This window comes from Miniopterus natalensis, chromosome 10 (genome assembly GCF_054644295.1).
Source record: "Miniopterus natalensis isolate mMinNat1 chromosome 10, mMinNat1.hap1, whole genome shotgun sequence".
NCBI lineage: Eukaryota > Metazoa > Chordata > Mammalia > Chiroptera > Miniopteridae > Miniopterus > Miniopterus natalensis.
Window position 1 is genome coordinate 41,635,491 of NC_142090.1, and position 15,450 is coordinate 41,650,940.

Consider the following 15,450-nt stretch of genomic DNA (forward strand, 5'->3'; position numbering starts at 1 on the left):
TTTACCTGCCCAGCCCCCAGCAGGGGTTTTCAGCTTTTCCTCCAGTTCCCAAACATTAGTCCCTGAGAGTCTTATTCTTGTAATGTCTTCCTGTGAGCTCCCTTCCCCTCAGGACTGTGCCCTGTGGGGTGTCTGGGGCTTCAGTGAGCTGGACCTGCCCCTTTCCTGTTGGGGGCAGTGCTCTGGGGCTGCAGGAGAGGCAGGCAGGCTCTGCCCCTCCCTGCTCAGCTCTGGTTGGCTGGTCACACCAGGCCCGCCCCTCAGGCCGTCTATGGTGCAGACCCCAAGCCCAGTGCCTCTGGTCTGTCCTCACAGTGCACACTGGGAAGGTGGGAGACAATTCTGTGATCAAACTCACAAAAGCACAAAGTAACACCCAGGCAGAAAGTCCACCTTGCAATGTCCCGCTGCCCTCACTCCAAGGCACCCAGTGGGAGGGGACCCAAAGTCAGCTCCATGCAGCTCCCTGCACCACTGGTCTCAGCAAAGCTGGGGCGACTTCACTGGCCACCACGGCGCCCCTCAGGGCTGGTCACAGATCCCAGCCTCTCCGCACCAGGAGCTAAGGGCAGGAGGGCTCCTCCCCTCCCCTGCACCACGCAGATTCAGTGCTTTCTGGGGCTCAACACAATGCCCCACAGGGAGGCAGAGGGTCCCCGTGTGCGGCTGCTCAGTAAAGTCCTCTGGTCCCTTACCATTTATTTGGGTGCCACAGACCTTGGGACAGCCTTCCCTATAGTCGGCACCCTGAGCATTAGACACCTGTAGCAGCCACCACTAGAAGCTTTGTTTCGCTAGGAAGGTGCCATCCGCCATCAGAGGTTTTGTTTTCTAGGAAGGTGCCATTCCCTCCGGGACTCACCGCTTCCCTGGGTCCCTCTGCTCTGTGCACGGGGTGCTCCTTCCCCTCTCGTTGCTTGTGGTGTGAAATCCCCCTTTTGGAGGCCGGTCCGTACTCCCGAGGGGAGGGAGTTTTGCAGCCTCCAAGCCTCCAGGCTCAGAGCCCAACACAGGCTTTAGGGGGTCTCCTCCTTCCTATTCCCTCCTCTCTTACCAGACTCCGTGATGTTTCTTCAGTGCTCTCCACTCACACTGCTTTCACTCAGGTATGTTTCTTTGGTTTTTCCAAGATGGCTAAGTATGATTTTAGGAGTAAATCAAGTCCGTGGCTGGGAGTGGGGGAGCTCTGCCGCTTCTCACAGGGCTGCCATCTTCCCTTCTCAAATGCATTTTTAAATTGCTTGTTCCTTGCAGTTAGTCCAATTACATAGGCTAGCGATTCCCTGGCCTTTTGGAAATTAAAGTAACTTCAGTAGCTCTCCCATCCTCCATTCTTAGGCTTAACAAAAACCCTACTTAATTAAAGTGCATGTAGCATAAGTGTATTTTTTTTATTAAGAAAAAATAAATTTAATTTTCTCCCTTTTTAAAAGACTTTTTAGAGCAATTTAAGTTCACAACAAAGTTGAGAGGAAGGTACAGAGATTTTCCATATAACTCTTGTCCCCATAGATGTACATCCCACCCCATGATCAAAATCCCCAAGAGAGTGGTACATTTGTTACAATTGATGAACCTACACTGAAGCATTGTGATCACCGCAGCCCATAATTTTCAGTATTGTCCACTCTTGGCATTGTCCATTCTATGGGTTTGGACAAATGTACAATGACATGTATCCATTGTTATAGAAGCATACAGAATATTTCCACTGCCCTAAAAATCCTCTGTGCTCTGCCTATTCTGCCTAATCCTCCCTACCCAGCCCTGACAACCACAAATCTTTTTTTTCTTCTTCTTCTTTTTTTTTTTTTAAATATATCTTTATTGATTTCAGAGAGAGGAAGGGAGAGGGAGAGAGAGAGATAGAAACATCAATGATGAGAGAGTGATTGATCAGCTGCAGCCCACAACCCGGGCATGTGCCCTGACCAGGAATCGAACCCTGATCACCTGGATCCTAGGCCAATGTTCAACCGCTGAGCCATGCCAGGCTGGGCCACAAATCTTTTTATTGTCTCAATAGTTTTGCCTTTTCCAGAATGTCCTATAGTTGGAATCATACAGTATGTAGTCTTTTCAAATTGGTTTATTTCACTTAGCATTTAAATTTCCTCCACATCTTTTCATGGCTCGAAGTTCATTTGTTTTTAACACGGGATAATATTTTTATTGTATAATTGTACCATAGTTTATTTATTCACTCACCTACTAAAGGAAATCTTGGTTACTTTCAAGTTTGGGCAATTATGAATAAAGTTGCTATAATCATTTGTGTGCAGATTTTTGTGTGGACATAAATTTTCAACTCCCTTAGGTAAATACCAAGGAGTGATCTCCCCCACCCCCTGCCCTTTTTTTTTCTTTTGAGAATGGGATAGTTCTATCTTATGTAATTGAAGATGGCATGGGTCAGCACACCCAGCCCAGGTTTTACTGAGAAAATGTGTGGTCATGGGAATTCTTAGAGAGTCTTTGACATGCCTGAGTCACCCTTGTGGGAACTAGCAGTGGTCAATAGTGTGCTGTCAGCCATTAGATCCATGTTCCTCATTGAAATAGGTAAAGAACCCACAAACAAATACTCTCACAGTAAAAAAACACCTAATTATTTCCATATAGAAGCCATAAACTGATTTGTTAGTGGAGTGAAAAGAAGAATGCTGTATTTTAATGACCATTGTACAGATCTCTGAAGCTATACTGGTTATCAATGTTCACCATAGAAAGTGGAGTTGGGGAGATTCTCAGGAGAGAGGGGAGGTCTTTATTCTTGAGCTAGTGATAAGCAAAAGACGAGGTGATGACATCTCTGCTCCTTCTCGCTTCCCTTTTAGCATGTGACTGCAACAGGGAAGGTACCCAGAAGCCCATCTGTGATGGGGACACTGGCATGTGTCACTGCCAGGAAGGTGTCAGCGACCAGCGATGTGATCGCTGCACACGGGGTCATGGCAAGGAATTCCCTGCTTGTCTTCGGTGTCACTCATGCTTTGATCAATGGGACCACACCATTTCTTTCCTCTCCAGAGCAGTGCAAGGGTTAATTAGTCTGGCTGCTAACATGGAAGATAAAAGAGAGACCCTGCCTGTCTGTAAGACTGACTTCAAAGGCCTCAGAGAGAACATGTCTGAAATAGAAAGGATTTTAAAACATCCTGTTTTCTCATCTGGGGAATTCTTAAAAGTCAAGGATTATCATGACTCTGGTAAGATTTGTGCTCAAGCAATGGATAGTAAAGTTCCTGATTTATCTTAATTTCTACTGAGCTTTAACAGCCTTCAGTTTAGAAATGTACTTACATGTATGTTGACATTACAGAAAGGATAATTATCCAGTTTATTTTTTAAAATAATTTTTATTTTTTAATTAAAGTTGACATACAACATTATATTAGTTTAAAGTGTACAACCCGGTGGTTAGACATTTATATAACTTACTAAATGATCACCCTAATAAATCTAGTATCCATCTGACACTATACATAGTTATTACAATATTATTGACTATCTTCGTATGCTGTACTTTATATCCCCATGACAATTCTGTAACTACCAATTTGTACTTCTTAATCCCTTCATGTTTTTCACCCATCTCCCTAACCCTCCTCCATCAGACAACCATCAAAATGGTCTCTGTATAAGTCTTTCTGATCTGCTTGTTTGTGTGTTTTTGTTCAGATTCCACATATAAGTGAAATCATATGGTATTTGCCTTTCTCTGTCTGACTTATTTCACTCAGCACAATATCCTTTAGATTCATCCATGTCATTGCAGATGGCAAAATTTCTTTTTTTTTTTTTAATGGCAGAGTCATATTTCACTATATATATGCACCACTTCTTTATCTATTCATCTATTGATGGACACTTAGGTTGCTTCCATATCTTGGCTTCTGTAAATAATGCTGCAATAAATATATGAATGCATATGTCTTTTCAATTTAGTGTTTTGGATTTTTTCAGATGAATACCCAGAAGTGGAATTGCTGGGTCATTCGCTGTCTCTTGTTATACCCTTTGTTTTAAACTCTATTTTGTCTGATATAAGTATTGCTACCCCAGCTTTTTTTTTCATTTCCATTTTTATGAAATATTATTTTCTATCCTTTTTCTTTGGGTCTGTGTGTGTATTTCAATCTGAAGTGAGTCCCTTTTAGACAACATATATAAGGGTCTTGTTTTGTTATCCATGTAGTCACTGTATGTCTTTTGATTGGAGCATTTAATCCATTTGCATTTAAAGTAATTGTTGATAGATATGTAGTTATTGCTATTTTATTCATATATTATATTTTCTTTTTCTTCCTCTTAAAGGAGACCCTTTATTATTTCTTATAATACTGTTTGGTGGTAATGATCTCCTTTAACTTTTTCTTGTCTGGGAAGCTCTTTATATGTCCTTCAATTCTAAATGATATCTTTTCTGGGTAGATTATCTTGGTTAGAGGTCCTTGCTTTTCATCACTTTGACAAACTCATGCCAATCCCTTATGGCCTGCAAAGTTTCTGTTTAAAAATCAGCTGACAGTCTTATGAGAGATCCCTTGTAGGTAACTAACTGCTTTTCTCTTGCTGCTTTTAAGATTCTCTCTTGCCGCCCGGCCAGACGTGGCTCAGCAGTTGAGCATCAACCTGGGATCCAGGCGATCAGGGTTCGATTCCCGGTCAGGGCACATGCCCAGGTTGCGGGCTGCGGCCAATCAATGACTCTCTCATCATTGATGTTTCTATCTCTCTCTCTCCCTCTCCTTTCCTCTCTCTGAAATCAATAAAGATATATTTAAAAAAAAAAAAAAAAGATTCTCTCTTGCCTTTAACCTTTTGCATTTTAATTATGATGTATTTTGGTATGGGCCTCTCTGGGTTCATCTTGATTTGCAGCATTAGAGAAGAAGGTGATAGCAAATGAACACACCCAGGGTACACTCACCAACAAGAAACCTCCTTGTCACTTGTGAGAATTAAAAGTTAAGACCATGTACAGAAGTAGCACTAAAATGAACCTTGCTGGAAGCAAATTTATTCTAAAGGAAGAACTGATCTTTACCCTAGGCTGGGCAGGGGTTCTGTGTTGAGAGTTGAATGTAAATTGGCTCTCTTAGACTGATTTAAATGAGCCATGTCTGAATACATGTTTTTGAAAACCCAAAACAAAGGGAGGCAGAGACAGTATAAACAGTTAATATTGAAAGATTCAAAAACCTTTATTCTATTAGGCCTTGTATGCTGATCATATTTGAAGTGAGTGATAAAATATTCCAGGAAGCTGAATTAACAAGAAGGAGATAAGCCATAAACAGAATTATAAACAGCCAAACGAAAAATGGGGTGGGGGGCAATAATTCTAATTATAAGGTAATTGCCCTAATAATGAGGACAATTTTTTTACATGTGTTTTTCCACCAATCTATCAAATGTAATACAAGCTTCGTTATGTTTAATCTCATTTTCCCCTATTGGAAACAAATCATGCAGCTAAGTGAGCAACTGAAAACAGCGTATGCATTTCAAGATCTGAAGGAAACAATACTGAAAAGGAGGAATGAAACAGAGCTCTTACTTGATAATCTTCAGGGAGAAATTGATTTGCACTCCAGTGCCCATAATGCAAGGATCATGAGTAAGAGAGAAAATGCACTTTAACTGTCTGTTTCTGGACAAAGGTTTACAAAATCCATAGTACATTCCATTAGAGAGTCACCTGTGCTTACTGCCATCACACCTGAGCACTTCAGAACATGAAAACACACCCAGTGAAGGCACTTTGTACATTAATATTCCAACTTTTTAAACATTGCAGAACCTAGATAGTATTTGCTCAAAATAATGAGTAAAGTTAACAATGTCTGATACTAAACAAATGCCAAAGTAACCTTCTAGAGCCAAACCATGCAAGTGGTCTTGTGAAATCAGCAACTTAGAAATTCTAACATGCATAAGGTAATAAGAGAGATATGTCTCTATGTCTTCTTGAGTATGAGCCACTCCATTTCAAGCAACCATAAATGCAGAGGGATATGAAGCAGAAAGGACTTTCTCATAAGGACTTTGTAGGGGTTTGGAGTCATGTAACATACTAGAAGCCCACAATTCACATTGCATAGTTCTCAAAATGATGGGAGCTGTGCCAAAGCCAAGATCAACTTGGAGGAGAAAAAGAACTTTGAAGCAAAACTTGGATTAACTCTTCTCCTGATCTCTGATGAGATCTCTGTTATATTTGGAAATGGACAACTTGAGAGGCAGCACTGAACTTACTCATGCTTAACCCATCTAATTGAGACGTAAAGCAAAAATACACATGAAACCCACCTCAAGGCCAAAACACTGTCTGCTTTTCTTTGCTCCTGTTTTCCATCTGATCTTGACTTAAAAGAGAAAAAATAGATGACAATTATGATCCTAAATGAAGACATAAATTTAGTGAAATAACCATTGGACTTGCAGTCTAATAACATTACTGAGCTTTTTCTCAATGTTTGACGCTGTACTGAGGAGATGAACACTGCAAGTCCTTGCCCTTAAATTATTCCAATCTAGTGGAAAGACAAGGCATATAAATAATCACAAACAAAAAGACTAAATTAGAGCATCTTCAATTGCTTCAGGAACAGAGTAGCAAAAATGGAATTCCTTCTGAGTTTATTAGGAAAGGCTTCAGGGAGTAGGTGACAATTGAACTGGGCTTCACAAATGAAGATAAATTTGCAAGATAAAGGAAGAAAATCATTCCAAGCAATAGGAACATGGTTTTGTTTTGTTTTGTTTTGTTTTGTTTCATGATAAATGAAATCATGTAGGTTAAGATTATGTTAGTGTAAAAACCAGGAAGGTTTAAAAAATGAGGTATGGTTGGTACCTGGATTATGGCTATTAGGGAGTAAGGAGTAGGACCTTGGACCTCTGTTTCCTAAAATATGGAGTTATAACTTGAAGCCCTAATATACCATTATTTACATTAAAACATACTGTATTACTTTCATGAATCTGCTTTTTAAAAAAAATATGTCTTTATTGATTTCAGAGAGAGGAAGGAAGAAGGAGAGAGAGAGATAGAAACATCAATGATGAGAGAGTCATTGATCGGCTGCCTCCTGCACACCCTCCACTGGGGACTGAGCCAGCAACCCGGGCATGTACCCTGACCGAGAATTGAACCTTGATCTCCTGAATCACTACTCAATGCTCAACCACTGAGCCACGCCGGCTGGGCATGAATTTACATTTTAATAAAAATATAGAGAAGTGCTTAAGGACACAGGTTCTGTAGTCAGACTACCTGGCTTTAAATCCTGGCTTTATCGCTTACTAGCAGTGAGACCTCAGACAAATAGCTTACCTCATCAGAGCCTCATTTACTCACTTATAAAATGAGGGTGATCATACTAATGCACGCCTCACAGTATTTTGTGAATGTTAAGGAAGAAAATTAATAGGAAGTAAAAGCATGTAAAAAGCACTCAACAAATATGAGCTATTGTCATCAGCCTCAACCTCAGAGGTCAGCAAAAGACATCGGAGGTCTTTTCTTATGAATAAAGTTTCATTAGAAAACAACCTCACCTATTTATTTACTATTGTCTGCTGCTGCTTTCACACAACAATGTCAGAGTTGAGTCATTGTGACAGAAACACTAAGGTAGACAAGCCTAAAACATTTATCTCCTGGCTCTTTGCAGAACAAGTTTGTCTACTGCACTCTATATAATTGGGTAAATTTAGTTGGTTTATCATATTAGGGTTGATAATTAATACATAATTAATACATTTGTGGAACACTTTACGAAGTACTTTCATATCTCACTTAATCCCCAATTATTATCACCAATCCAATTTACAGATAAGGAAACACAATCTAAGAGATTAGCCAGTTTGCTCAAGGACATATCTAGGCAGTAAAAGGTGAGGCAACACTCAAACCCATGTCTGCAGACTTAAATCTTAATGTTCTACATCTATTTTATGTATATTTATTATACTACATCTAATCCTTCCTCATGAAGTGCAAATTCAAAGGAGAGAATATTGAATTTTTTTATTGTCATTAAGATGAAGATAGTGGTAAACTGTGAAATTATTTTCTTGATAGCCAATGTATAATTTCATTTCTTTTCACAACATTTATCTTATCTCAACTTGTGTTGATGTAGATTCCTCAGAGAACATCAAGAAGTATCATCATAGATGATCATCTGCTGAAAAAAAAAATTAGTGAAACTACTTCCATCATAAATAACTCTGAAAAAAACAGGATTGACTTATTTACCATTTTAGATACATTAACCTCAAAAGAAAACTTGTCATTGGAAAAATTAAAACAGATTAAGATACTAGATATCCAAATATTGAAGCAAAAGGTATGGTGTAGTAAAAATGTTTGTGGTTTCTACTTGGTATACAGATCTCTTCCATTATATTTCCCTGTCTTACATCTTTTTTTTTTCTCATTTATTTTATAAATGTATAAATATATGTAACATATATGCTCTATTATCTAATGTATAAATAACATAAATATATTTATTTTTTGTTTCCTAAGTCAAAGTTTGAGAAAAATTAAAGAGTAAAAATTGTGGCTTTATCTTATTGTTTTATAGTAGTTACTACTTCCAAAAGGGTACTGATTTATCCTCCTGCCTCATTATAAGTAAAAGGTAATTTTTACTTTTTTAATGAAATTAACATGGAAATGCTAGACATTTGACAATTTTCCCAAAAAACTGTAAGCATAAAAATGACACTGATTGGCACAATGCTGATAGCAAATAATTTAGATACTCATTCAGTTTCGTAGGAAACATTTAATGGTTCACATCTATATACTAAGCATGAACAAACACAGGAATAGAGCAGTGTCTTGCCTCCGTGAGCCTGGATGTCATTCAAGAAACTCTACGAGCAAGTTGCTTTTTAGCATAAGTCATTTTTCCTGTCAGGTGTGTGGAGAAAGAGGGGACATGCCATGTGTGCTCTCATCATGTGGTGGCCCAAGCTGTCGTGACTCCCTGACCCTCTCGAGCAATGCCCTTCAGAAAGCTCAAGAAGCAGAGTCCATGATTTATAATTTGAGCAACCAGGCTCAAGGGTTGAAGAATCAGGTAAATAATGTTTTCTGTTGTTTGCTTGTAAAGCTGTAGCAATAAAATTTTTAAAAAGCAAACTATTTGAAATTGTAAAAACTGCCATTTAGCTTCTAAGCAAAAAGAAGATTCTAGATATTAGGTATTCTTATGCCTGGAAATACAGGATAAAACTATAGATGTTGATATAAATGTAGATTTAGAAGTAGATGTGAATATTGACATATTTTCTATAATATTTCTATTATTATATGTTTGTAGGACATAGACTAGTGTGGACATATTTCTTTTATTTCAAACACTGCATAGAAATGTGAAGACTCCCAGTGCTGGAGTTTTGAAAACTATAAATCTCCCAAAGTAAAGAATAATTTTTTGTCAATTCAAGGGTACATTTGAAATTCTTCTAAATATACACAATTTAATGTTAGAATTTAATTTAATGTTAGAAAGTATTTATGCCTTGAATTCCTTCCACTGAATTGTACAGTTAAAAATGGTTAAAATGGCCAATCTTCTTAGATATATTTTACCACAATTAAACAAAACAAAACTGAGTCTCAGGAGAAAAGATTCCCATCCTACTGACCCTTTTCTTTATTCAGACTACCTGGCTGTTTCTTAGTCCAGGGTCTTTGTACTAGCTCATCTCTCTTCCTGGAAGGCTCTTTACCAGCACTTCACATAACTGGTTCCTTCCTCATCCAGATGTCACTCGAGTTTCTCCTTCTCCAATTTATATCACTTTATCCTGTTATTTGTGTCTCTCCTCATTAGAAATAAGCTTCCAAGAAAATCCCATCTGTTTTGTTCCTTACTACTTAAAACAGAGCCTCACCCCAAATTGGTGCTCCATAAATATTTTTTGAAGGACTGAAGGACTGAACCAATGGACTCTGGCACTTAAAGGATCAGGTCTCTACAGACAGACCTTGTTTGAAGTCAAGGGCAGAAACTAAGGCTGTGACTCTTGTTTTCTGGAGAATACATCTGTATATTGTGTTTTCCATTCTCCACTCCTAATTTTCCAAGCCCTAATTCCAGGTTAATTTTTTTTTTTTAAATTTATCTTCATTGTTGAAAGTATTACAAATGTCCCCATTCCCCCCCCCCCCCCCCATTGATCCCTTCTACCCTGTACCCATCCCCCAGGCCTTCACATCACTATTGTTTGTGTCTATGGGTTATGCATATATATTCTTCTTTTTAAAAAAAAAAAAAAACCACACACATCAAAACCTGGGCTTGGTTCTCTCAACACACAGCTTTTTTTTTTTTCCTTATTGATTTCAGATTGAGGAAGGAAGAGGGAGAGAGAGGTAGAAACATTAATGATGAGAGAGTCATTGATTGGCTGCCTCCTGCACACCCTCGACTTGGGATTGAGCCCACAACCTGGGCATGTGCCCTGACCAGGAATCCAACTCCATCGCCCGGATCCTAGGTCGACATTCAACCGCTGAGCCGAGCCTGGCCGGGAGCGCCGAGGTTTTCTTAACCATTGTGAGGTAAATAATGTATCAGTCAGCATTCTTGTTTGCAAGCAACAGAAACCAACTCCTAAACAAAAGGGAAATGTACCTGAACACATCTCAGAATGGAGAGGAGGATAGAGGGCCAAGCTTGGGAAAGGGGTGAGAACCACCTGTGATACATGAGCGCGCGCACACACACACACACACACACACATACACACACACACACACACACACACACACACACACACACACACAGAGCAGCAGTTTGCTCCGGGAACCTCACCTCCATGGGCCTGAGCCCCAGCTGGTCCTGTGTGCTTGCCCCAGTGCCCCGGAGTCCAAGTCTGGAGCAAGCCTCTGATTAGCCAAGCTGGAGAATATCCTGACGCAAATGTTGAAAATTTTTATTTGCTTAGTCATAATTCTGTATTGCTGCATAGTTTTTCACGTTATTCTTCATTACTTTAATAGATATTCATGAGTACCTACTTTGTGCCAGGCATTTAAGTGTATGTTGTAAATACAGCCGTGAACATAGCAAATGCAAATCCTGGTCTTGTAGCCCAGTGGCTAAAACAATCTTAATTGTTTAATATAATTTTAAACTATTATATTGACCCTTCTTAAAAAAACAGAAATTTCACACCATTTAAACAAGACCCCTTAAACTATACTTTTAAAAGACAGCCCCTTAAGTACAAGGAAGCAGAATCTGGTTTAATCAGCAAGTAAATGGAGAACTGGAAAAGGGTGGGGGAGGGTTGTCATGTTGATAATATGGTGAGCTATTTTCCCCTTGATTAGAAGCGGGAAGAGTGCCAGAGAGATTGTGAGAGAATTCTCAGGAGTCAATTGTGACAGAGGATGGATTGCAGAGAGATGTTTTAAGAGTGAAGTAATTTAGCAGTCTCTTTCTTTCTGATCAGCTAATCTCTGCTGCAATTTCATCTGTACAGTTTAGCTGTTTCCTGTCCAGAGTATTTATTTCTGTAATTCTCATTTTACTGTTATGCATTCTTACTTACTGCTATCTTTTTTTTATCTTGAGATATAATTGACATATAACATTGTATTAGTTTTAGATGTACAACATAATGACTTGATATTACTAAATGATTAGCACAGTAAGTTTAGTTAACATCACACAGTTGCATTTTTTCCCTTGTGAGAACTTTTAAGATCTACTCTCTTAGCAACTGCTAGCTATCTACTTTAAAGTTTTAAAAATTCTAGAGAATCAAGGAACAACTCAGAAATTAAGATACATATTTTTAGCCATGTAAATATTTTTTGTTTCATCATTTACCAAGGATATAATTAAATCCTTTTCACAAGCTATGTATGGCTCAGTTAAGCAGGCTTCACTGTGGGGAAATAAAGGGCCCTAATTAGCCCTACTTCTGTCACTGTTTATTCAACACAGCTCAGCTGGTTGGTGATATTGTCCTTTTGCTTTAGGTTTTTTCTTTTCCTCAAATTTGTTGGAATCCCAAGAAAAAGTCCATGACCTTTCTCAAACCACACATTTAAGAATTTACATTTCTAGATTGCAAGCCCTTTAGTCCTATCATTCCTCCATCAAATGTACAAAGTGTTTGGAATTAATCTTTGTAGTCTCCACTGAGTTCAAACTCATTTCTTAATAGAAGGAATGCTTTCTCTTAAGCTTTCAAAGAAAGTACATTATTTGAATTTGAGGAAGGTTTAGAAGAATATTTTAACTTATGTAAAAGAAAACGTTTTTGACTTATTACACATAATGGCCACTTTAAGTAAATAGCCCTAAGTAATTTATATGAAATTTGCTAATATGGAATGCTAAAGTCTCGTTAAAAGAAATTTGTGTCAGGAAAAGCTATTAGTATTAGGTCAATACTGTTTTCAAATAATGACATATTTTGAATACTAATATTATTTTAAAAGATAAATTTACATTATTAAGAAAACATTATCTTTTTAGAAGGGTTCTTTAAAATGTTTTAAAATTGTTTAATTAACTACACTTCTATGTCATTTTTGATGACTGTTTATTTGGTCCAGCTAAGCAATTAAACATCACAGAACATGCCTAATCATTGTGTGTTTTCCTCATTGTTGGTTTTTTTCTTATTCCAGATAAAAAATATAAGTAAACTGACAGAAGTCTCCAAAAACAATGCCTTCCAGTTAAGTGAGAAACTGTGGAACATGAAAAAACAAAGAGAATCTGATGAAGAAAACACGAATCTTTTAATAAAGAAACTGAAAAAGTTTCAGTTAGGTAATTCTTTTTAAATATTAGGACTAGCTTTTTTTCTTTTTTAAAAATGTATACTCAAACATCACAACAAATTTCAAATTACATTAATTGGAAATGACATGCTAAATCAGGAACATAATATACCCCGTGATTTAAATTTTCTTAATGAAATTAATCCCAAAATATTAACTCTGTACTAAAAAATTATGACTCTCTGTATGAGATTAATTAGTAATAAACACTAGAATTTAGTCAAAATTAAAAAAAAAAATAATAACCTGGTGTTTAAAGTTATTTCACTTTTTTTTAAAAAAGGAAAGTCCAACATGATGCCTAAACCAGATTTCCTAATGTTAGGATCTTATCTTTTTCTCTGCTGACAAGAGTATATAAGATCTAGGTATGCTAAATTTTGGTTAGTTTATCAAATATCATAGTGAGGTAGCATCTAAAATATTGGTTATTAACTGTTATTGACTATTTCCTAAGTCTCATATTGCTCTCTATGGCTGGCCAAAAGGAACTATTTAATTCATTATTATTATGAATTATTATAATTATGAACTTATTTCTCATTATACCTAATTTCAGGAGAGGCTTATTTTAAACTCTGGAGAATTACTAAAGATAAAAATCAAATAATACAGCTGGAAATTGGCATGGAACCTCATTCTCAAATGATGCAATTTGGGTACAACACTATGGAATTAATTTCAAGAGGCTTTATTTTTCATAGTTATCTTCCAAATTCTATAACTTAACACTCTGCATATGAATTAATTAACATTGGGGATGTCTGTTACAATCTGTGCAATCACTTTATTAATCTGTTTAATATTTATAAGAGACCCCTATAGCCAACCAAGTATTTTTTCCAACTCAATGTTTCTAGAAATTGTATTAGCAGCTTCTAATCCTGATTTAAAAAAAAAAAATTAAGCAGGAAAAAGAATTAATAAAAATGATCAGTAAAAATAGAGATGGAATCAGTCTACTGGACATTTTGTTTATTCGTTCAAAATCAAATTTTCAATGAGCTTGAGGAACACATTAACTATCTCTGCAGATACCAGTTGATTTGGCACAAATTAAAACTGCCAGATCATTTGTGTGAAAAGGGTGGAATACAGTCCCAAGCCCTGGTGATGGTTCAGAAAGTAGGTTTTTGCTTTCTACCTAGTTCACTGGGTCATAGAGCTTATTCCCATATTAGTCCTATTTCTCATTGCTGCTGAATAAATTTCTAATGAAATTTTTACTTTAATTAAGCTAAAAATTGGGAAAAACAAACAAACAAAAAAATGTGTGTCCAGATTGTTACAACAAAAATTAGACTAGCAAAGAGAAAAATCCTATTCTATAAAAGAAAATTCTCTGTTCAGGGTCCTAAGACCCTAGGTCACCAGAAAGTAATGCCTTTCACCCTCCATTTCTTCTCTTTTCCTTGCTATAAAGCCCAAGTAAAATCATCTTTAGACTGTATGGTGGCCCCACTATTCAATTCTTCTTTGACCATTTTATTTTTCTTGTGGTCAGAATTCCTTATGAACTAAGTTATGTGCCATTTCTCCTAAAAGTCCCATATAAAAAATTTGAACTTATGCTCTCATAATAAATGCCAGTAAATGGATGATGATTGAATATGTGGTTAAACTAAAATCACTTTTTATTATAGCATTTTTACAAAGAGAATTACTATTTTTAAAGAGCCAACTTCCTGAATCCATTTAAAATATGGTTTTAGTTTAGTCATAAAAATGCTTATCACAATTTTCAAAAACATTACAGGGAATAAAATGCAAAAATGATTGCGAAAAGGATATATACTCGTGTCATGCCACTCAAATGCTAAAAACCATCTATGGCTCCCACTACCTCCTGAACAAAGTCCAAGTTACTTTAGGGACTTCTGTGATCTGCTCCCAGCACTTCTGAACTTTCGCTCCTCCAATTTTAGACACCTCACTTTCCCCCCAGGAGTGAGCTGTGAACTGTTTCTTTTGAGCTTTTGCTTCTGCAGGTCCCTCAACTTACAATGCCTTTACCCCTCCCCTCACACCACGTCTTCACGAGTTTCGTCTCTGCTGTCCTCCAAGGTCCACTTCAAATCTTTTTGAAATTCTTCCTGAAGTATTTTCTCCTCCCTCTGGATCCCACATCATTTTGTCTTATATTCATCTCTTCTGTTCTGATGTGATCAGTATTTGTATAGAGTGACCTATATTTCTCCACCCAATGATAAACCCCTGGCAGATCAGATCTGTTTCTAATTCACCTCTAACTATCCCCTTTGTGCCTCAGTAAAGAGCCGGACAATAACAAAGAGTTATTACCTCAAACACTAAGAGTCCACCTTCCACTTTAGTTCTCAAAGAGGGCCACTTTTATCTTTCTGAAAAGCAGAGCATAGGTGTATTTAAAAGCTTTTTACATGTTATTCACATGGTACTTTGCTCTGTATTGTCGGATTCCCTTCTCAAAATAGGTCTTTGAGTAGTAGCATCAGTTATAATTACCCAATTATACAAATGAGCAAAAATTCTGAGCCTTTTTAATGTCATGGAAGATTAGAATCAAGTTTTGTTGGGTCCAAACCCAATGTTCCTCCACTGTCTCCTTCATTGTGTTTGAATCTTAATGACAGGCATCT

General features: G+C 37.3%; 1 protein-coding gene across 1 annotated transcript in view; it reads left to right on the forward strand.

The window, feature by feature from the left end:
- Positions 1–15,450, forward strand: part of LAMB4 (laminin subunit beta 4) — a 103,345-nt gene that overhangs the window by 71,280 nt on the left and 16,615 nt on the right. Inside the window, 6 exon segments of the mRNA XM_087820864.1 lie at positions 2,838–3,212; positions 5,462–5,623; positions 8,154–8,203; positions 8,205–8,360; positions 8,940–9,101; positions 12,677–12,821. Coding sequence (XP_087676990.1) covers positions 2,838–3,212; positions 5,462–5,623; positions 8,154–8,203; positions 8,205–8,360; positions 8,940–9,101; positions 12,677–12,821 — 1,050 coding nt within the window.